This window comes from Zootoca vivipara, chromosome 5, assembly GCF_963506605.1.
Source record: "Zootoca vivipara chromosome 5, rZooViv1.1, whole genome shotgun sequence".
Classification (NCBI taxonomy): Eukaryota; Metazoa; Chordata; class Lepidosauria; order Squamata; family Lacertidae; genus Zootoca; species Zootoca vivipara.
In genome coordinates, this window is record NC_083280.1 from 88,614,644 (window position 1) to 88,636,457 (window position 21,814).

At 48.1% G+C, this 21,814-nt stretch overlaps 2 protein-coding genes across 5 annotated transcripts in view; one reads left to right on the forward strand and one right to left on the reverse strand.

The window, feature by feature from the left end:
* WDFY4 (WDFY family member 4) overlaps positions 1 to 21,814 on the reverse strand; it is a 173,296-nt gene that overhangs the window by 37,369 nt on the left and 114,113 nt on the right. For all 4 annotated transcript variants that reach the window (XM_060275113.1, XM_060275114.1, XM_060275115.1 and 1 more), the window contains exons 46-47: positions 19,976 to 20,061; positions 18,139 to 18,201 (exon numbers count right to left, since the gene is read on the reverse strand). In XM_060275113.1, the coding sequence (XP_060131096.1) occupies positions 18,139 to 18,201; positions 19,976 to 20,061 (149 nt within the window). The remainder of the gene's footprint in view (positions 1 to 18,138; positions 18,202 to 19,975; positions 20,062 to 21,814) is intronic.
* On the forward strand, positions 607 to 10,180 carry LRRC18 (leucine rich repeat containing 18). Its single transcript, XM_060275124.1, has 2 exons — positions 607 to 637; positions 7,906 to 10,180. Exon 2 carries the CDS (start codon positions 7,998 to 8,000, stop codon positions 8,763 to 8,765), a length of 768 nt encoding a protein of 255 aa, XP_060131107.1. The 5' UTR covers positions 607 to 637; positions 7,906 to 7,997; the 3' UTR covers positions 8,766 to 10,180.

The window sequence follows — 21,814 nt, forward strand, 5'->3', positions numbered from 1 at the left end:
TGCAGGGTATGGAATTATGCAACCCCCAAACGAAGGAGATAAGTAACTCTACAACTTTTAGAAGACATCTGAAGGCAGCCACGTAGAGGGAAGCTTTTGAATGTTTTATTATGTTTTCATATATGTTTGAAGCCACCCAGAGTGGCTGGGGCAAGCCAGTCAGATGAGCCAGGAATAAAATAATAAAGTAATTATTACGGAATGGGGCACCCCTAATTTCATCAGAGAAATGTTGGAGGGTCTGTTGCTTCACCCTGCTGGGTGCCAGGGCCCGGCCATGCACCCAACTCTGTATTTGGTTGGAAGCTCTCATTGCCGGGCATCCTGCTACTACGTCACCAGGGTTAAATACAGGGCGATGGTTTCACGGGCGCTGTGAGGCCCCTTGCGTTGCAGCCTGATCCGTCCTTCAGCCACAGAATTCTACCAGGCAAGGGGATCAGCCAGAGAGCCTCACAACCCTGTTCTGCTCACACAGCCCAGGGCCTTCGGGCGCTGCCTTTGACCTCCTGGGCATGTTGGAAACCAGGCAGGCATATGCTAATGGTCTCCAAGGGCTTGGAATTTCCTGTTGCTTAGGAACCAAAAGTTTCACAGGCGGCATCACAAGGGCTGGCTAGAATATCCCAGGAACAGGGTAAGTCAACTTCTCCCAATGCAGATCCTACATTATTTTAGAATTTAGATTTTAGAGCTTGTAAATCCTGTGGAAATCTCGAAGAGATAGACATTTCCCTTGCAGTCCAGGTTTTTTTGTGTTTGTTTTTTTAACTCCCAAACAGTGGCAACGATAAGGACGCATTGTTTGAAGGAGATTAGTGGGAGAAGCTTGCTAGCAGAAAAAGCTTGTGTTCAGTGCCAGATCCACTCAGTGGACTTGCTTAGTTTCCCAAGGTGCAGCTAATACACTTCCCCTGTTTATATACAGCAGCTTAGCAACCCCGTCGAGCGGCTCAGATGAAGCCTCTTCATCAACTCTCTACACAGCATATCTTATGTGGGTTTGATACCAGGAACATTTCTCCCTTTTTCTTTTTAAAGGCTGTAAAAGAGGAAGTTTCCCCTCCCTGCACTCCTCCTAGATGAAACTAAAGAGATGAATTCGATTGCTTTGCTCTCCGATAGCAAGCTGCTGTGAGCCAAACAGAATCTGCACATCACAGCCTTTGTGAAATTATGGAGGTTCTCTTTAGTTTAAGGCAGCCTGCTAGCAGAAAGCAGAGCAGTTTGAATTCATCTCTTTAGATTTATGTAGGAGGAGGGCTGAAAAAGCCGTCAAGTGAGCCAGGATATGCTATTTGTATGTTCCCTAACAGAGGGACTCGATATGTGTCTCTGTCAATCAAGGGTCGAACTATACGGGGGGGGGGGGCTTCATTTATCTGTATCTTGTCACGCAGGGATGGGTGGGTTAACCCTTTCCTTCCCAAGACAACGCTGTCCCAAAATAACAGAATGAGCGACAAGTCTGGCCCCTCAAAACTTTGGGAGAAAATGGGAGCTGAGCACCCAATATCATTGTGTCTTGGAGAGGCAAAAGACTCTGATCCTTACATTAGAATGCACACAAAGGGTGCAGAGGTCCCCGGGAAGCTCAGATTCTGTCTGCATGAGCCATGCAACTTGCAAATAACAGCGAGAGCTGGCTTTGCAGTAGAAAAACAACATGGCTGGCTTCGCAGAAAAAGGGCCCTTGTTTTTCAACGATGTGCAGACGTTCTCCTTCAAATTAAGCAGAATATGCCTGAGCGGCCACAGAGAGCATCCATTTGGGCCCAAGGAATTCAGCGGGGAATGTGGTGTGGGGGGGAGGGGTGTGTGGATATGCAATGGGATGGGAAGAATGATTAGGCATGTGAGCAAAGCCATTTATTATGTGTTTAGTGGGGATGTCAAGCTCGCTGGCTGACTTGCAATACTGCCGCGGTTTCAATTCATCAGCCCCAATGGTATAAGGTTAGTAGCAGAAGCTGTTATCTACCTGGGAGTTCCCAGTTCAGATCTCATCTCAGCCACAAACCTGATGGCTCCAGGTGAGGGCAGGAGCCGACACCAGCGTTTCTGCCACCTTACCAGGACAGTATAAAAGCAGAGGCGAGGTCGGGTGTGTGTGGACACACTGCAAGAGACAATCAGGTGCTCACGGCGGTGCATCTGTGCCACGCAGCCCCAATTCTACCACCAGCTTGTCACGCCCCAACACTGTACAGTGGTACCTCGGGTTGCAGACCCGATCCGTTCTGGGGGGGCTGTTTGCACCCCGAAAAGTCCGCAACCCGAGCGGCACTTTTGTGCATGCGCGAAAGCACAATAGAGTGCTTCTGCGCATGTGCAAAGCACGCAGAATGCTTCTGCACATGCGTGTGCAACAAAACCCGGAAGTAAACACTTCCGGGTCTGCTGCATTCGTAACACGAAGAAACACAAGCTGCAGCGGATGCAACACGAGGTCTGACTGTACTTATAAACACAAGCAACGCCACCTGCATGTCTGGTGCAGAATACGGAGAAGTTCTGCTTTTATTTTTCGACAAAGCAAGTCCCAGAACTTCCCAGTCTGGTCTGCTCTCTGCCTAGAAACTCCAGTCTCTCAAAGCCTTGCACACCTGCAAATCAACTTGTGGCGCCGCAATTGGCAGAGAACTGGCGCGCAAAGCAGGATTCAACTCCTTGCTCATCAGCTGATGAGTGGTGCGTAAGGCTGGGCAATGTATCACTCCATCATCTAACATCAGTTTGAAGTCCACATTGTGATAACAGTTTCATAACATTCGACATGGTGCTATATCGCGAATCACAATGTGTGTGTTTGTGCTATGTAAAAAAAATCATGATTTGGGGGGAAACCGTGGAGCCGGTCATCGCTTCTCTCATTCCTTCTGTCCCTGTTGCTCTGTACTATAACATAACAGTTGTAACAATATGTTAAAGTAAGTAAAATGTGTCTGTTTTAGACCACTTAAGGTAAAGGTAAAAGGTAAAGGACCCCTGGGCGATTAAGTCCAGTCAAAGGCGACTATGGGGTTGTGGCGCTCATCTCGCTTTCAGGCCGAGGGAGCCGGTGTTTGTCCACAGACAGCTTTCTGGGTCATGTGGCAAGCATGACTATACCGCTTCCGGCGCAACGGGACACCATGACGGAAGCCAGAGCTCATGAAATGCCATTTACCTTTCCACCGCACTGGTACCTATTTATCTACTTGCACTGGCATGCTTTCGAGTTGGCAGGAGCTGGGACAGAGCAACGGGAGCTCACCCCGTCGTGGGGATTCAAACTGCCAACCTTCTGATCGGCAAGCCCAAGAGGTTCAGTGCTTTAGACCACAGCGCAATCCACACCCCAAATACCACTTAGTAGTAGCAGTTACCAGGACATTACATCGTTCACCTCTACATAGTTGCATCCTTATTTCAGACATTGTGATATATAGGTATATCACAGTGTTAAAGGTAAAGGGACCCCTGACCATTAGGTCCAGTCATGACCAACTCTGGGGTTGCACGCTCATCTTGCTTTATTGGCTGAGGGAGCCGGTGTACAGCTTCCGGGTCATGTGGCCAGCATGACAAAGCTGCTTCTGGCAGACCAGAGCAGCGCACGGAAACGCCGTTTACCTTCCCGCCGGAGCGGTTCCTATTTATCTACTTGCACTTTGATGTGCTTTTGAACTGCTAGGTGGGCAGGAGCTGGGACCGAGCAACGGGAGCTCACCCCGTCACAGGGATTCGAACCGCCGACCTTCTGATCAGCAGGCCCAAGGCTCAGTGGTTTAACCCACAGCGCCACCTGGGTCCCTGATATCACAGTGTTAAGCTGGTGATATATCATGCTATTGAAGACCAGGCTTTGCTCAGCCCTAGTGGTGGGGGTGGGGGTGGGGGTGTTAAATCCTGCTCCGTTATAGACAGGATTCAATACGAACCCCTTCCTGGTCATTGAAGCCCCTGCTAATATGAAGATTTCCTCCACCCCACCCCACCCATTTGAGTAGCACCTATTTTCATTGGAAAGATCTTAACAAACCTTGGAGGGGATACTTCGGGTGACAGTCAGCAATGCAGCTGTGCTTGCAAAATACACCAGTACTTTCCTACCTGGCTCCGGTTAAGACTTCTTAAATTATTTTCTAACTCCCCCCCCCCAAACATAAAAAATCATTTCGGTAACCTGAATCCCAATCCTGATAATAGCATCACGGCTGTTAATCCGGCCAAAGCTGGCTTTATCTGGATGCTGTTCTTTAGGGGAGACCATGTTCTCGTTCTCCAGACCATCTTACTAACTTGGACTAAATAAAAAAGTGATACGAAGACCATGATAGAGTGAATACGGTTTTCAGGAGGTGCGATTGTACAAAAAGATTTGAGAAGTCTCTTCCAGGGGTAGAGGCTTACTGAAAGGCCAGATGGATCTGTATTCAGAGCCAAGATGGTTCCCTGCCATTATTTTATTTTGGAGAAAGCTAAGCGTTTCGGCGAATGTGGGATCCTGGCAGCAATTGTTAAGGGCCGCAGTATGTTATTGAAATGAGCTGAAATGCATTATCTCCCATCTGATCTCTGCGTCTATGTACTTGCACATGATTAATGAGTAGTCAAAAAGCCTGAAGGGCTTGTAATGAAACCTTTCTAATGGAGAGGAGTGTTGTAGACAAATCTATATTCTTTCTCAAACAATCATTCATCAAAACGGTGATTTGACTCTTCACAATTAAATGCTGGAGATTTCGGTTCAGCTGGGGCTCAGCCAAGTGGAACCTGTGCTCATCGCTACCCCGCAAGTACCTACAAAAAGTGGCAAAAAACTATTTCCGGAAGTACGGACAACTCGCAACATGCATGGGGGTTAGGTTCCGGGGATTGCGTGTAAAGCCAAAATCACGTCTAGCCAGAGCAACCCCGGAAATGTCCCATGTGACCAACCCTTCCTTTCCAGAGTTGGTGCACCAAATGGCTCTTTCCTCTTATGCAAGGTGGAGAGCTTTGAAGGTCTCTCTCTGCCTTGCTTACCAGGCTCTGGGAAGGACTCATGCAGGCTCTGGAGGCGTTTGCAAGATTTCGGGTGGCCCCAGATGTCTCAACCTTTCCAGAGCGCAGGAAGCTCTCCACTTTGCGGGAGTCTAATCCGTGCAATCGCAGCTGTCCAGCTGCCAAGCGCATAAAACTGCACTCGCGCAGGTTAAACATGTACAAGTTGCGAGTTGACTGTACTGCATTTTCTTGCAGTCTATCTAGGGACGTGCCTCACTCATTGACATTTTCATCCTTTCATTTCATTGGCACTTTTCACTTTCATTTTGCATTCTGCTGCAACTGGTTTAGCTTGCGCTAGTCTTTCTTCTGTTAGTCCACTGATGTGGAAATATACCTATTCTTTTTTAAGCGTACCGTCTGGCACAATCGATATGCCTACCTCAGCAATCAACAGATATTTACAAATTGATTGCCTTTCCTGTGCATTTCCTCTCAAAGCTAATGGATTTCCAGAGGGGCACCCCAGTTGGTCTTTCGCAGCAAAACCAACTAAGAATATAGTGCCACCTTTAAAGATAAAAATTAATAAAGTGGCTTGTCACATAACAGCCCATCACAAAACCATCTATGCTGCAATCCTAACCATGGTCTATGAAGAAGTAAACCACATTGAATTCTGGAGTGTTTACTGCCATATAAGTGGGGTTGAGGGACACGGGTGGCGCTGTGGTCTAAACCACTGAGCCTAGGGCTTGCCGATCAGAAGGTCTGCGGTTTGAATCCCCTGTGACAGAGTGAGCTCCTGTTGTTCGGTCCCAGCTCCTGCCAACCTAGCAGTTCGAAAGCATGTCAAAGTGCAAGTAGATAAATAGGTACCGCTCTGGCGGGAAGGTAAATGGCATTTCTGTGCGCTGCTCTGGTTTCGCCAGAAGTGGCTTAGTCATGCTGGCCACATGACCCGGGAAAACTGTCAGGGGACAAACGCTGGCTCCCTCAGCCAGTAAAGCAAGATGAGCGCTGCAACCCCAGAGCCGTTGGCGACTGGACGTAACAGTCAGGGGTCCCTTTACCTTTACCTTTACCTGGGGTTAGCCTGCCTTTCTTTTGTTTTTAATTATTTTATTAAAGGTTTTTCTTGTGTAACAAGCAAACTAAGAAAAACACAAATATTGTCTCCACTTTCAATTCATAGAGTCTGTTTACATTCAGTATGACACACTGTTGTCATATGCATTGTGCGGTTGGTTGGAAGGAAAGAGAGAGGAGAGCAGGGAGGGAGATTTTTTTTGGGGGGTGTTATTTTGTTCTATTCCATCCTTTCTCACAACCCTGATTTCACAGTTCATTCTGTCCTGTTTCCCTCACTCAGGCATCACGCAGGAAGGACAGGAAAGGGGCAAGCACACTTTTTAAAAACAACAATATAGAGGATGGATGGTTAAAAAGAGAGAGAGCTGTCAAATCCAAATGATCCTCCTTACTTTGAGGATGAGGCTTGGACTTTAACTGAGCAAAACAAAAAGTCTACAGAGAGCAAAAGAGACGACTTCTTTCCATGGGAAAAGAACAATAATGAATTATGCATTCCATCGAAACCCTGATTAGCTTTGCAAAATGTGCTGACACACTTGCGTTGGTGCACCACTAGGGGGCGTTGGTTTTCAAAACTCAAAATAGGAAGCAGGTTAAGGCTGCCATACTATCCCACTTGCCTGGGATTAAGTCCCAGGGAATCCACTGGAACTTGCTGTTGGGTAAACATAGGGAGACTTGCAGCCTTTGGACATGCAAGCTGCAGCTAGCAACAAGCAACCTAAACACGCACAAAACCGACAAGCGGCACTTCAGATAAAAGAAAGCCAATGAGGGAGCTGTTGGGCAGTTGTAATTGTATGTCAGTGAATATGTAGATAATTTATACTGGAAAGCAATTTGTGTATCTATCTATGTGTGCATGTGTTTGTTTGTTTTTAAACTTTCATTGTAGAGAACTACGGGGAAAGCATTCATAGGACTCTTCCTATGTGTGCATGGAAGGAAATTGGCATGATAGTTAATTTGCAGCGGTTTCCTCCAGCAACTAAGTTTATTGGCCTTGGATCAGTACTGAAGAAGAGTACTGTACCTGACTGTCCTGACTCAACTGAAAATCTAGGGGCACAGGCTGAACCACTGAGCTTTGGGGGCCAAACTCATCTTGTCTTTGTTGAGCTGCTCAGCCTCCTCGCCTAACAGCTGACGTCCGGGGTAGCGCAGCCGCCACAGCTGCTTCCTTGAGCATTAGCTGAGGAAGCCCTGCCGCCCCTCCAGCAGCAGGATGAAGATGACGTCCCCTTCAGGCTCTGGGGAGGGTCTCCTCATGAGCCAGAGGCTTCTTGAGGCTGCTCCTCCAGCTGCCCTTGCAGCTCATGCAAGCTTGCACACCTGGCGCATGGGGAAGAAGCTTTCTGTCATTCTGTATTAAAAGGTAAAGGGGCCCCTGACCATCAGGTCCAGTCGTGTCCGACTCTGGGGTTGCGGCGCTCATCTCGCTCTATAGGCCGAGGGAGCCGGCGTTTGTCCGCAGACAGCTTCTGGGTCATGTGGCCAGCATGACAAAGCTGCTTCTGGCGAACCAGAGCAGCGCACGGAAACGCAGTTTACCTTCCCGCCGGAGCGGTCCCTATTTATCTACTTGCACTTTGATGTGCTTTCGAACTGCTAGGTGGGCAGGAGCTGGGACCGAACAATGGAAGCTCACCCTGTCGCAGGGATTCGAACCACCGACCTTCTGATCAGCAAGCCCTAGACTCTGTGGTTTAACCCACAGCGCCACCTGGGTCCCTTACGTCATTCTGTATTAAGAGTATTTTAATAAGAGAACCCTGCCCAGCAAAAAGGCGTGACCTGTATAGATTTAACAGTTATATATGTATGTGTTTTTTAATTCAGGTTCAACAATAAGCAGCAGCAGATCTCACTGGGACACTTTCCTTGGGCTCCTTTTAATTCATCTCATCTGCGCCGCACTCTTCTCGCTGGGAATGGCTAAGGGGGGGAAAAACCCCAAGGGGAAAAAGGTCACCTTGAAAGTTGCCAAGACCTGCATCAAGATCACATTTGATGGGAAACGTCGCCTTGATCTGAGCAAGATGGGCATCACTACTTTCCCCAGGTGCATCTTGAAGTTGAACGATGTGGATGAACTGGACCTCAGCAGAAACATGCTCAAGAAGATCCCAGACTCAATTGAGAAGTTCACGAACCTGCGCTGGCTGGACTTGCACAGCAACCAGATTGAGAAGCTGCCAGAAACAATAGGGAACCTCCAGAGTCTCATTTTCCTGAACCTTTCCAACAACAAGCTAACGGCCCGGAGCTTGCCCATGGAGCTGAACCAGCTCAAGCTCTTGCGTAATCTCAATCTTGGCCTAAACCACATCGACAACCTCCCAACCACTCTGGGGCAACTGAAGGAGCTCCAGGAAGTTGGAGTATTTGACAATTTGCTGAAGAGCATCCCAAACAGCATTGCAAAGCTCCCCAAACTCAAGAAGTTGAACTCCAAGCGGAATCCCTTTCCTGGGCCCACAGAAGAGGAACTCTACATTGACCACATTAAGCGCCTCGAGACACTCTACGTGGTGGAAGAAAAAGATCTTTGCTACCCATGCTTGAGGAAGTGTCAAGAAGAGAGGGACAAGCTGAACAAACTGAAGAATACTCCGCCTACCCCTCTCAGGAAGCCAGACTTTTCGAGCCTCATGACGCCCAATTCTACGGCAAAGGAGAACCAGGAAAATTGGAGGTGAATGGGCTACAACCATCACCGATGGATGCATGGCCAAGAGCGAGGTAGAGGCAAGGCACAGTATGGCACCTTTGCATCCAATCGTTGTAATCTGTCCCCAAGCAATAAAAGTGCTCTTGATCACATAGCTCTGCACCCACTAAAAGAGTGTCACTCCTCTGTTTGTGTCACTCCACCAAACAGAAAACAATATACTGTACACATATTGCCAGGCTTGGAGCCCTGATCGGTGATCTATAAACCTGCTGGCCACTCTCACCCATGGCTAGAGCTCTTCAGTTTGGGGCTAGAGGAATGCGCAGGGATCGTCACCACAGTTGCGCTGAGCTTCAGATATTCAGCACTACTATGGAGAAGACCCTTGCGCCCCCCCCCAGAAGAAGAGGGGTGGGACTGTTTGGTCACTGGGTGGAAGAGGTACTCCAAGTGCTTGCCTGTCCACTGCTAAAGCAAAACCCAATCTTCCCTTTTAGCTTAGAGAGAGGAACAGTGAGGATTGATGTTTTGTGTTTGGGTGGTGGAGCCTCAATACTTTCCTACTCAGCCCCCCAAATAAGCCAACCTATTTCTCTAGTTCTGGAGAGGGTGGCTGTTTGGGTACCTGGCAGCAGAGGTGTGGGCAGTGCCTCGCCACCCATGACCAAACCAAGCTGCAAATAGGGGACGGGGAGTAGAGGATTGCCCCCGATCTCGGGGGGCAGGCGCAGGGGAAGTTCAAGAAGAGAAAGAGCAGCGGATTTTGTCCTGGCAACCAAAACCAGCCCCAAATTGTGGATCGCCGGCCTTGATTGAGCAACAGCACACACGCAAAAAAGGCACATGGCCATTGTCCAAATGCAGGATCCCTCGAAATAACTCATTTGCCCAAACCATAAATCTTTTGCATTTAACATATAGCAGCATGCAGGCATGTAGAGTCTGACGTGTACGTCTGATAACCTGTGCTCTGGGTCCCCCCTCTTGTTTGTTGCAAGGTAAAGAACACCCATCATTGGCTTACACACAGTGAACCCTACCATGCAATGGGTACAAGTCACCTTAAAAGAAAAAAAAAAGACTATAGTGACTTGTTCAAGGCCATTCTGTGAACATTGTAGGGCTTTCTGCACCCAAGCTAAGCACTCTGGCCACAGAATAAACACCAGTTTAGAATGCCCTTGTTTCTGCAAAGTTAACGTTTATGCCATATTTACTCGAGTCTAACGCACACCTATTTTTTTGGCCAAATTACATTGCGAAAATCAGGGTGTGCATTACATTCAACGGCGCGTTTACATTTGCCAGCAAATACTCCTTTGGTTTCAAGGTGTTGAAAAGTGAGGTGCGCGCATTAGATTCAATGGCGCATTAGACTCGAGTCAATACGGTAACTAACCTTGGGTTCGTTTAAAAGGAAGGGAAAGGCAAAACTGGGTATGCTTGGTTCTGTAAAAATAACAATTAATTAATGTATTATTGTGCTTTGGGTGACGTTTTCAAATTGTACTGTGATTTGCGACGTCATGTATTGTTTTTAACATGTTGATAGCTGCCTTGGGAGAAGCAATGCTCTGCCGAACAATTAAAAAGAATTGGGGAATGAAAGCTGTGAACGCACTCCTGTTTGTTCTGAATTCACCGCGCTCCTATGGCTGGTTTGTGAAGATGCATATGTACGGCAGTCCACATCTCTCCTGTATTTTTTTTCTTTTTTCTTTTTAGAAATACTGTGTTTTGTTGCATTTCCCCCAGATCAGCTTCAACCCAGTTTGAAAACCTAAGCCCTGTGGAGACACCCAGGCCCCTTTCTCCACCTACTGACAGGGGGCAGTTTAGGAATACGGCCAACTGTACAATGCACAAGTCTAATTCAAAACGCAGCAGGGGAGACAACCTCGCTGACTTTTAAGCTGGCAATGTGCACAGAGCCTATGGTTTTAAGGCATAAGCTTCACTGAAATATTTTCCCACACTTCCTGTTTTGCAAAGAGCATAAGAAGTCAAAACTACAGTCGTACCTTAGATCCCGAACGTCTTGTGAGTTGAACGTTTCGGCTCCCGAACGCCACAAACCCAAAAGGGAGTGTTCCGGTTTGTGAACGTTCTTTGGAACCCGAACTTCCAATGCAACTTCCACGGCTTCCGATTGGCTGCGGGAGCTTCCTGCAGCCAATCGGAAGCCACGCCTTGGTTTCCGAACGTTATGAAAGTCACACAGACTTCTGGAATGGATTCTGTTTGTGAAATATACTCGGAGTCAAGAGTGAATTTCATGCTCTTTATTCAGCTCATAGTCATCAAGGAGGAGAAGAGAAGACGAATGGCTCTTTTCCCAAAACCATCTGCTTATATACATTATTTACACAATGGGCCTTGCGTGATTGGCTACTTCAGGGCTACACCTGTGGGCCAATTATATTGTGGATTGACTTTTGCCTGCAGCCTGATTGGCTGCTCCTACAGGCCAATCAGGTAGCAGATTCACTTCTGCCAGCCGCCTGATTGGCTGCTCCAGCAGGCCAATCAGGTTGCGGATTCACTTCCACCTGGAGTTGGATTGGGTAGCTCCCGCTGATTCTGAATCCTATTGTTCTAGGATTCAGCTCAGTACATAACACCCCTCCCCTCTAAGTTCCAGTCCTGCCCGGGAAGTTGCATTCGTAGTCCCCAAGGTCTGCTGGCCGCCTCCGTGTGCGTTGTGGCCTGGGGTGTTCCTTGGTCAGGGGTTCTGGTTCTGGCTCGTGTTCCGAGGCTGCTGGCTGTGCCGGGGCTGTCTGGTCTGGCGCCACTGAACCACTAGGTTGTAGCTCTGGTTCCGGTGTCCTTCCAGCCTCGGGGCGCCCCTCTGTGCCTACTGCTTCTGCTTCCTCTGCCCACCCCTCTCGCTCTACAGGCCTCACTGCCCTGCTGTCCCCTTGGGACCCCTCTGTCCCGCTCTCCTCCCGGGTTCCTCCTGGGAATCGTCGCCGTATCTGGTCGCAGTGGCGGCGCCAACATTGCCCCCCTTCCGTTAGTACCTCGTACGACACGGGACCGGTCACCTTGGTGACTGTGGCGGGTACCCATGCTGGGCCTGCCCCAAAATTCTTTGCATACACTGGGTCCTGGGCCACAAATGTCCGGAGGGCCGCCCGTACAAGAAATCATGGAATTTTTTTACGCCCTTCACGATTGCCAGACCCTCCTTGTCAATCTGTGAGTAGTTTCGTTCGGCTGCAGCAAGCGTCTGGGAGAAGTATGCCACCGGCACCTCTCTTCCATCCGGGAGTTGGTGTCCCAGGACAGCGCCGATGCCATAGGGAGAGGCGTCGCATGCCAGCACCACTGGCAGCCTCTCGTCGAAGTGTGCCAAGACCGAGTTCGAGACGAGCAAGTCCTTGACTGCCTGGAATGCGGCCCTTTGTCGCTGGCCCCACACCCAAGGGGCCCTTTTATCTAGGAGTCTGTGTAGGGGCTCCGCTACCGCTGCCTTATGGGGAAGGAAGGCATGGTAAAAGTTCAATAGTCCCAAGAATGACTGAAGTTCGGGCTTGCTCTTGGGCGCTGGGGCCTCACAAATGGCCCGTACCTTGTCACCGGTTGGATGGACCCCTTCTGCGTCCACCTTAAATCCCAGAAAGTCCACCTGCGGCACTCCCAGTAAACACTTTTCCCGCTTCACCTTGAGGCCCGCCGTCTGGAAACGGTGCAGGACGGAGCGGAGGCGGTCCTCAAATTCCTCTGGTGTGGGCCCGGCGATCAGTACATCATCGAAGAAGGGGGTGACGCCAGGAATCCCTTTAAGGAGAGAGTCCATTAGATTCTGGAATATGCCTGGTGCCACGCTAACGCCAAATTGCAGCCGCTTTACTCTGAATGCCCCTCTGTGCGTCACAATCGTCTGAGCCTCTGCTGTGGCTTCGTCCACAGGCAACTGTTGATACGCTTGGGCCAAGTCCAGTTTGCCAAAGATTTTTGACCCAGCCAGGGTGGCGAGGACATGGCTGACCACTGGCACTGGGTATGCATGGGCCGTGAGAGCCTTGTTTATGGTGCATTTGTAGTCTGCACAGATGCGGACCGAACCGTTAGGCTTGACGGGTGTGACAATTGGAGTTTCCCAGGGGGCGTTGGGCACCGGCTCCAGCACTCCTTGCTCCACGAGCCGGTCCAATTCCTCGTCTATGCGGGGTTTCAGGGCGAACGGGACCCGGCGGGCCTTGTGCCTGATGGGTCGTACAGCGGGGTCTAGCTGTAGGGCAATGGGGGGTCCTGTATATCGTCCCAATGCCCCATCGAAAACCCCTGGAAACTCTTTGCATATGGCGTCCACGTCCACTTGTAAGCTAGTGCGGTTCACCCCGGTAACGGCTAGCCCCAGAGGTCCAAACCATGCCAGTCCCAGTAAGCTAACGTAGGGGCCCTTAACTACCAGCAAGTCCAATTGTTGCTTTCGCCCTCGATATTGCACCCTGAAGGTCCCCACCCCCATAGTAGGGACCTTACGTTTCTGGAAGTCCCGGAGGGTGAATGGGGCCGGCCTTAGTTTGGGACCCCCATTAGGGCACAGTTCCCTTAATGTTCGGGCCGAGATTATGGATAGAGTTGAACCCGTGTCCAGCTCCATGCGGCATGGGGCTCCCTCTATCTGTACCTCTATATAAATTTTCTCTGTGCTGGGATGGGGCAACTGGAATACCTGGTAGTCCGTGATCTCCGTCGAGTTGCCTTGGTGCATGGTGCCGTGTGACCTGGGGCTCCTGGGTCGGTCATCTGATGCTTGTCGACGGGTGAGTCGAGCCCGACACACCCGGGCGATGTGTCCCAATTTTCTGCACTGCCTGCACTCTGCGTTACGGAAACGACAGGTCCTCCTCTCGTGGTTCTCCCCGCAGCTTGCACAGTTCCCTCCTTCTCGTCGAGGCTGCTGTGGTGTGTGTGCTGCTTGAGTGCGCTGCTGTACTCGGTGTACTTCCTCCCTGTCAGATTCGGATTCGTCGGTGAGGTCTTCGTGGTAGACCCTCGGTTGGGATGGCGGGGCCGGTCGTGCCTCTTGCGTTGACCTCTCGGCGGCTTCGGTTGCCAGGGCTTCCTCCAGAGCAATCTGGAACGTGAGGTCTTTTTTGGCGTAGAGGCGTCGTTGCAACATCTCGTCCCTCAGGCCACCGACGAGGCGGTCACGAAGCATGTTCTCCAATTCTGAGAAGTTGCATAACCGGGCGGCTTGGCGGAGGGAGGTCACAAACCCAGTTATGGTTTCCCCCGGGGCTTGCCGCTTTGCGTAGAAGGCATTTCGGCAAGCTACCACCGAGGGCTGTGGTGAGAAGTGCTCCTTCAGCCGTTCCATTATTGTTTTGTAAGAGACGGTAGCGACATCTCTAGGTGCAAGGAGAGCCCGGGCGATTTCAAACGTCTCCTCTCCACAGACGCTGAAGAATGTCGCCCTCTTCATGGCATCGTTGGTGACTTCTTTCGCTTGCAGGAGGAAGTTGAAACGGGCGGCGTACCCTTCCCAGTCTCCTGATGCTGGTTTGAATGGCGAGAAGCTGCTGTCGGTTGCCATTCTGGGTTCCTTGGGTCCTGGAGCTGAAGCCTGGATGCACGGTGCGATGCAGCGGTGCAGCAGGTGGCGGTGCTGCAGTGCAGTGCGTGGTGGCGGTCAGCTCAGCAGGATCCCACCTTCGTCGCCAGTGAAATATACTCGGAGTCAAGAGTGAATTTCATGCTCTTTATTCAGCTCATAGTCATCAAGGAGGAGAAGAGAAGACGAATGGCTCTTTTCCCAAAACCATCTGCTTATATACATTATTTACACAATGGGCCTTGCGTGATTGGCTACTTCAGGGCTACACCTGTGGGCCAATTATATTGTGGATTGACTTTTGCCTGCAGCCTGATTGGCTGCTCCTACAGGCCAATCAGGTAGCAGATTCACTTCTGCCAGCCGCCTGATTGGCTGCTCCAGCAGGCCAATCAGGTTGCGGATTCACTTCCACCTGGAGTTGGATTGGGTAGCTCCCGCTGATTCTGAATCCTATTGTTCTAGGATTCAGCTCAGTACATAACAGTTTGACTTCCAAGGTACCACTGTATATTATATTAAAGTGCTTGATGAGGTATGTGCGGATATTTTGTTTAAGGAGGAATGTCAAACTCATTTTCAATTTTGCTTCAGGCCAAACTTGGGTGGCAACTCTTGTTGTTGTTGTTTTAAATGAACCTTAAATGCAGTATCAGTTATTAACTGCTTACGAGACTGCCTTCCTTCCTCATGCCAGTAAAGAGTTGCGCTTGGCCTACTGATCGCTGCATATGCTGACCACCCGATTTTGAATGTTGACATTTCTATCAGCTTTTTTATGGCCTCGGTGCATGTATAATGGAACTTTGGCGTTTCTATGTTCAGAACGAACAAAGTCAGGTGTATTACAGCAGTCAGGCAATTCAACTGATCTCGTTCTCCAGCATCAACAATTTAGAAAATAAGTTGGTCTATGAGACAAGCAGAGAGGACCCCAACAAGCTCCAACTAAACAGTGGGGTAGGAGAGCTGGGGGGGGATATGCATCTGGCAACCCATGCGCCCCTTTGGTTTCAGATAGAACATGGGTAGACGAGTCTAAAAAGCCCAGGAGACCAATTTCCACAGCCCTCTAGTGGCTACGGTGGCTCGTTTCCCAGAAATTTAGCGTTGATTCTGGAAGTGCATTCTCAATTCTGACCAGACTAAACCTCCTGGTGTATGTTCTGCTCTATGAGGATTAACCTGAGATCTTTGGGTGAATCAAGGAATATGTACAGTTAATGAGCGTGAAGAAGACTGGGAATGTTTTAAACACTCTGGGAATGTTAAGCGAGAAATAGTGATCAGCGATCAATTCCTTTACTTGGTAATTTCTTCTTGGAATATTTTTTTTAACCCATGTATTATTTCAGTTATTGTAACTCATATCACTGTCACTCATCTTTTAATTAAAAAATGATGATAAAGGCAAACAAAAAAATTACCATTATTATTTATGTTGGAATGGATTACCATTTCGCTTCGTATATTTTCGCATCCACACAGCAAAGCTATAGCAGAATGAGCCAGACCAGGAGGAAGAGTTCAGAAAGCTCTGGTTTCTGCTTGTTGACTGAGTAGAGAGCTGTTTCGATGCTCCTTACACACAAGAGTTGTATTTCCTCTAAAGACATGATTCAACTTTCTTTTGCAAGCTTTCACGAACCTCAGTCTTTTGTACCTTCTCACCCACAATCAATCCTGCAAATGCCTTTTTCTTCTTCTTTTGACTACTGCTAGCTGAAGGGGGGGGGGCAGAAGCAGTCAACACATTCTACTTCACGTTTGTCACGTTTGCTCATAAATCCATTCTGCCCAGTTAATTATACAATTTTATCTACATTTTCAAAAATATATAAAAAGATCCGTACAAAAATTCGCACATGAATAATACGTGTAAACCAATTTCCTCTCCTTTCTAAGCATATTTCATCCCAAAATATGCACAGTGTGGTGCTGTGGTTAAACCACTGAGCCTAGGGCTTGCTGATCAGAAGGTCGGCGGTTCGAATCCCTGTGATGGGGTGAGCTCCCGTTGCTTGGTCCCAGCTCCTGCCAACCTAGCAGTTCGAAAGCACGTCAAATGCAAGTAGATAAATAGGAACCGCTACAGCGGGAAGGTAAACGGTGTTTCCATGTGCTGCTCTGGTTTGCCAGAAGCAGCTTTGTCATGCTAGCCACATGACCTGGAAGCTATACGCCGGCTCCCTCGGCCAATAATGCGAGATGAGCGCGCAACCCCAGAGTCGGTCACGACTGGACCTAATAGTCAGGGGTCCTTTACCTTTACCTTTTACCTCTGGTTAAGAACTTAATTCGTTCTGGAGGTCCGTTCTTAACCTGAAACTGTTCTTAACCTGAAGCACCGCTTTAGCTAATGGGGCCTCATGCTGCCACCACGCCGCCGGAGCACGATTTCTGTTCTCATCCTGAAGCAAAGTTCTTAACCTGAGGTACTATTTCTGGGTTAGCGGAGTCTGTAACCTGAAGCGTTTGTAACCCAAGGTACCACTGTATACCTAAACACACATTGATGCTTTTTCGAGCCAAGAAACACTTCACATTTGCTCTGATTTGCATGTTTGTCTAGGAGGTACAAATCAGGTCAGTTCATTTTGGAATTTGCAAAGATCAAATTCCTCAAGCATCCCAAATGCTGCCCATCAAGTCTATCAACAAGCAAGTTTTGTGGTGGAGCGGGAAGATGAGGCAGATCTTCATTCGTCACCCTTCCCCACCCCCCCAAGATTTCTGTGGCGCTCTCAGGGTCTAAGGTCTAAGTGGTTATGCTGTGTATGAACTATGTCAATTAAGCGGCAGGTATGAGGATCAAATGTAACAGCATGAATAACAATTCCTACATATAGAAGATGGGAATGTCTGACGGGAGGCTAGGCAAGAGCACCCATTTATAACAGACCCTCCAAGTGTCCATATTTTCCAGGGACAGTCCCGGATTTACATAAGCCACACCGGTTTCTGTTTTGACCCCGGAATGTCCCACTTTTCCTTATGATGTCCCTATTTTCATCGGAGAAATGTTGGAGGGTATGGAGTTATCCAACCTCCGAGCCAAAGAAGTTTTTTTTAAAAAAAGTTTAATGTTTTATTATGTTTTTATATATGTTGGAAGCTGCCCAGAGTGGATGGGGCAACCCAGTCAGATGGGCAGGGTATAAACAGTAAAACTGTTGTTATTAGGGCTTTTTTTCCAGCTGGGAGCTTGCCAAAAGCTCAGTTCTGACACCTCTCAGGTGGGCGCCATTGCCATTATAAGAAAACAAGGGAGGCGTTCACGGTGAGTTCGGGCACCGATTTTCCTAGAAAAATAGCACTGGTTGTTGATGATGATGATGATGGAATAGGACGTCCCTATTTTCACTGGAGAAACGTTAGAGGGTGTGTTATAAGTAGGGATGCAAGCACATCTCAATATTTCCCCCCCAAGGGGGGTGGAAGATTGCATGCATTCAAGGCAAACACACAAAAAGGCACCTGAGGACCCTGAAGACACCCCTGCTTATTAATGAGTTAGTACAGCCCAGACACAGCTTTACCATATGGCTCAGTGAGGAGTAAGATTTTGCATGCAAATGCATATAACTTTTTTAAAGAGGAAAGCTGCTCTGGGGGAGGGTGTTTTCCAAGCAGATGGGAGAATGGAAAAGGTGCTTATTCCATTCACTGCCAGTCATTACCCCCCACTCAAAATCCTCCTTCCCACCACCATATACAATTCCCAGCACACCCTTTGTCGGGTAACAGGGGCCACATTGGTTTAGAAATGCTCGCTACAGTCCTAAAAGAGAACGAAAGGCTTATAAGTTAATGAATGAATGAATGCAGTTGTTACCTTATATTAATTGATGCTTCCGTGATGCCTTTCGATTTTAGATTGGGCTTCTTTGAATAAAATCTGAACCGGAACGAAGAAAATACAGCAACAATAGAAACGGCTGATTCATGCTCAGAAATCATAAATTGCTTTAGAAATTCACTTTTAATGATTCCTGTATGTTTTGCCAGCTAAGCCCCAGTGTAGTTTAATCATCAGTTATGTGCTCATGACAAGTTGCCGATAGGACTGGGAGAACCTAACAAATATCTCCTTCAGCTTCTCAGAGTTGAACACACAAACACACATGTAAGTAAAAATCACTTGAATTTCCCTCCACATACAATTATATCAGAACCCCAGTTCATTTCTCATACCACATTTTGTGTTAAGATTAGCTTTGTCAAGGAGGAGAAGGGACAACAAGAGGCAACAAACACAGCAAAAATACTGTATATAAGCTCATAAACCCACATATTATTTGCAGGAAGTTGTTAATAGAATACAGTGGTGCCTTGACTTACGAAGGCGATCTGTTCGCAGCGCTCTTCGTAAGTTGAAGTCTTCAGTTGTTGAAGCGTCCGATTTGCGCATGCGTGAAGCACGATTTTGCACTTTGCACATGCGCAGACCGCGTCCCCCGCTTTTGCACAGACGCAGAACGCACACGCGGCAAAAAGACTTCTGGGTTTGCCGACTTTGTAAGTCGAAACCTTTGGAAGTCGAGGCATTCGGATGTCGAGGCACCACTGTATCTTAGTTGTCCAGCAATAACCTTATTCAGTCAATTTTAACTCAAAATATGCTAGCAGAAAAAAGCCAACTGGCTCAGGAAATAATTACATGGAGGGGCATCTATTTTATTATTATTATTATTATTATTATTATTATTATTATTATTAACGTGTGTGCATATTTTGGGGTAGTCATTTTTCCATAGCTGTCAAGTTCTCCCCCTTTTTAAGGGAAATTCCCTTATGCTGAATAGGCTTCCTCGCGAGAAAAGGGAAAATTTGACAGCTATGCATTTTCCACCTGTTAATGTGCATGCAAGACCGGGAAGGATAACTCAACAACAAAATAGGTTTCTGCATGTGGGCTGCCAGGCTGAGTAAAATATTTACACATTTTGCTAATTTGTGCTGTGGGTTAAACCACTGAGCCTAGGGCTTGCTGATCAGAAGGTCGGCGGTTCGAATCCCCGCAACGGGGTGAGCTCCCGTTGCTTGGTCCCAGCTCCTGCCAACCTAGCAGTTCGAAAGCACGTCAAAATGCAAGTAGATAAATAGGAACCGCTACAGTGGGAAGGTAAACGGCGTTTCCATGTGCTGCTCTGGTTTGCCAGAAGCGGCTTTGTCATGCTGGCCACATGACCTGGAAGCTGTACACTGGCTCCCTCGGCCAATAATGCGAGATGAGCACGCAACCCCAGAGTCGGTCACGACTAGACCTAATGGTCAGGGGTCCCTATGTGCACTACAAATCCCGGAATACAGGACAGGTGGGTCCAGGAGTAAAATACATGCCCTGATATTCTGATAATACAAAAAAAGAAAACCTCGTGTTCGTAAGGAGGGATCTGGGAAATTGCTTTACAATATTCAGCTACATTTCCAAAGTATTCTGACAGTTTCACCAGCCTTCTTTTTCAATAGGGTTATAATGGTTGTGGGAAAAACCTGTCACAGTGGAGCAAAGAGTTATTGCTCCCAAAGCAAATTGCAGTCCAACAGACTGGCAGGAATGATGGCATTGTTGCGTCACTGGGGGGAAGTTAGCACAGGATCAGGCAGGAGGGAATGTTAGCCAGTGCACTAAGGAGCCTTTGGGAACTTTGAGCTCCCGTGTGAGGTACCTTTTCAGGGTTTTCGTCCTGTCACTGTTGTGGAACACAAGGAATATGGAGTAGCCACTTCGGAAGAAGATTTCCAAGGCAATCTCCTGTGAGAACAAACCAGTGTCAAAATGGTGAGATTACAATGGAAAAGGGAATTCATGATCTAAGTAATGCACGAAAGGGTTAAGATCATTGAGTAAGCTGTCATGCCAGGCTTAGTTCACCTTGGGGAGGAACTAGGTAATAAATGCTTTGTTCCCCCTTCAGTCTACTTGAGAAGCTCCAGCTTAGCACATGGCTCTAACAAGCCACTCTTTAGTTCCTATAATTTAGGAACTTTCACCACCGTAACTAAGCCAAGTTTTACTGCCTGTGCAACTTTTTCCGAATGCTATATGGGAAAGCACATGCACCTGACCTTTGGAGAGTTTGTGAGTGAACCATTTTTAACTTACCAAATGTGTGGTCTTTCTCTATGCTAGGGAAGTTTCAGAACTTGCCAGGGTTTTCAAAGGTCTAACAGCCTATATTTCCATGCTTTACTTCCCTGCATGCTTTGTGATTTTAAATCTCCGCTGGGGTTCTCTCACCAAAGAGTACTTGCCCCAAACCTAAGATCTTGGCACCCAGAGCATTCTCCCTCTTATAACTACCGTATTTTTCTTTGCCACCAACAGTAAGGAGTCCTTAGCTCCATCCATCCATGCAACCTATTTGCTCTCCCCGATTAGGAACAAATCCAGGTTTCCAGGTCAGATTGTGGTTTTGCTGAGCCAATCTCAGTGCTTTAGTTTACTCGTTCAGCTTCTTCTCAAACACCAGTTGCCTGAGGCCCTGCCCTATATTCCGAGGCTTGGAAGAACGCTCGAATAATATCCAAAATATTTTCCCTTCCGCCTGAAGAAACCAGGATTGTGTTGCCAAGCTTCAGATTCTATTTTTTGTCTTCTTCGAAATCCACAATTTGTTTCTGTTATTCTATTACCAATGCAAGGTTTCAGTGTAGACTTTTTTTTTACAGTGATCGCCAGAAAAGGAATCACCTAACATCCCCCTCAGGCGGCGCTGTGACCCAGGGACCCAGGTGGCGCTGTGGGTTAAACCACAGAGCCTAGGGCTTGCTGATCAGAAGGTCGGCGGATCGAATCCCTGCGACGGGGTGAGCTCCCGTTGCTTGGTCCCAGCTCCTGCCAACCTAGCAGTTCAAAATGCAAGTAGATAAATAGGAACCGCTACAGCGGGAAGGTAAACGGCTTTTCCATGTGCTGCTCTGGTTTGCCAGAAGCGGCTTTGTCATCCTGGCCACATGACCTGGAAGCTATACGCCGGCTCCCTCGGCCAATAATGCGAGATGAGCGCCGCAACCCCAGAGTCGGTCACGACTGGACCTAATGGTCAGGGGTCCCTTTACCTTTAACATCCCCCTCAGCAATGCTTTCCCCAAAACTTTGGGGAGGGAAATAGCTCAGATCCCTCCCCACAAATGTTAGCACAACTGCTAGCCAAAGAAGCACTCACAGTCCATGCGTGCTTACAATTCCCTCCTCCACCCCCCCCCCCTTGTAGAGCTATATTTCTTGCACCTGCAAGGCCACATATTGTGGCTGAACAAATATTAATAATAATAATAATAATTTTATTTATACCCCGCCCTTCCCAGTCAAGACTGGGCTCAGGGTGGCTAACAGCAAGAATATCAAAGCAAGCATAAAAACAATTCAATTAAAATGCAGGTTAAATACAATGTTAAAATTCAATTTTAAAATTAGGAATCTACAAGTGCATTTAAATATCTGTAGGATAAAGCCTTAGGGGAGGGTAACACTGGGGTCAGACTGAGTCAGTCCAAAGGCCAAG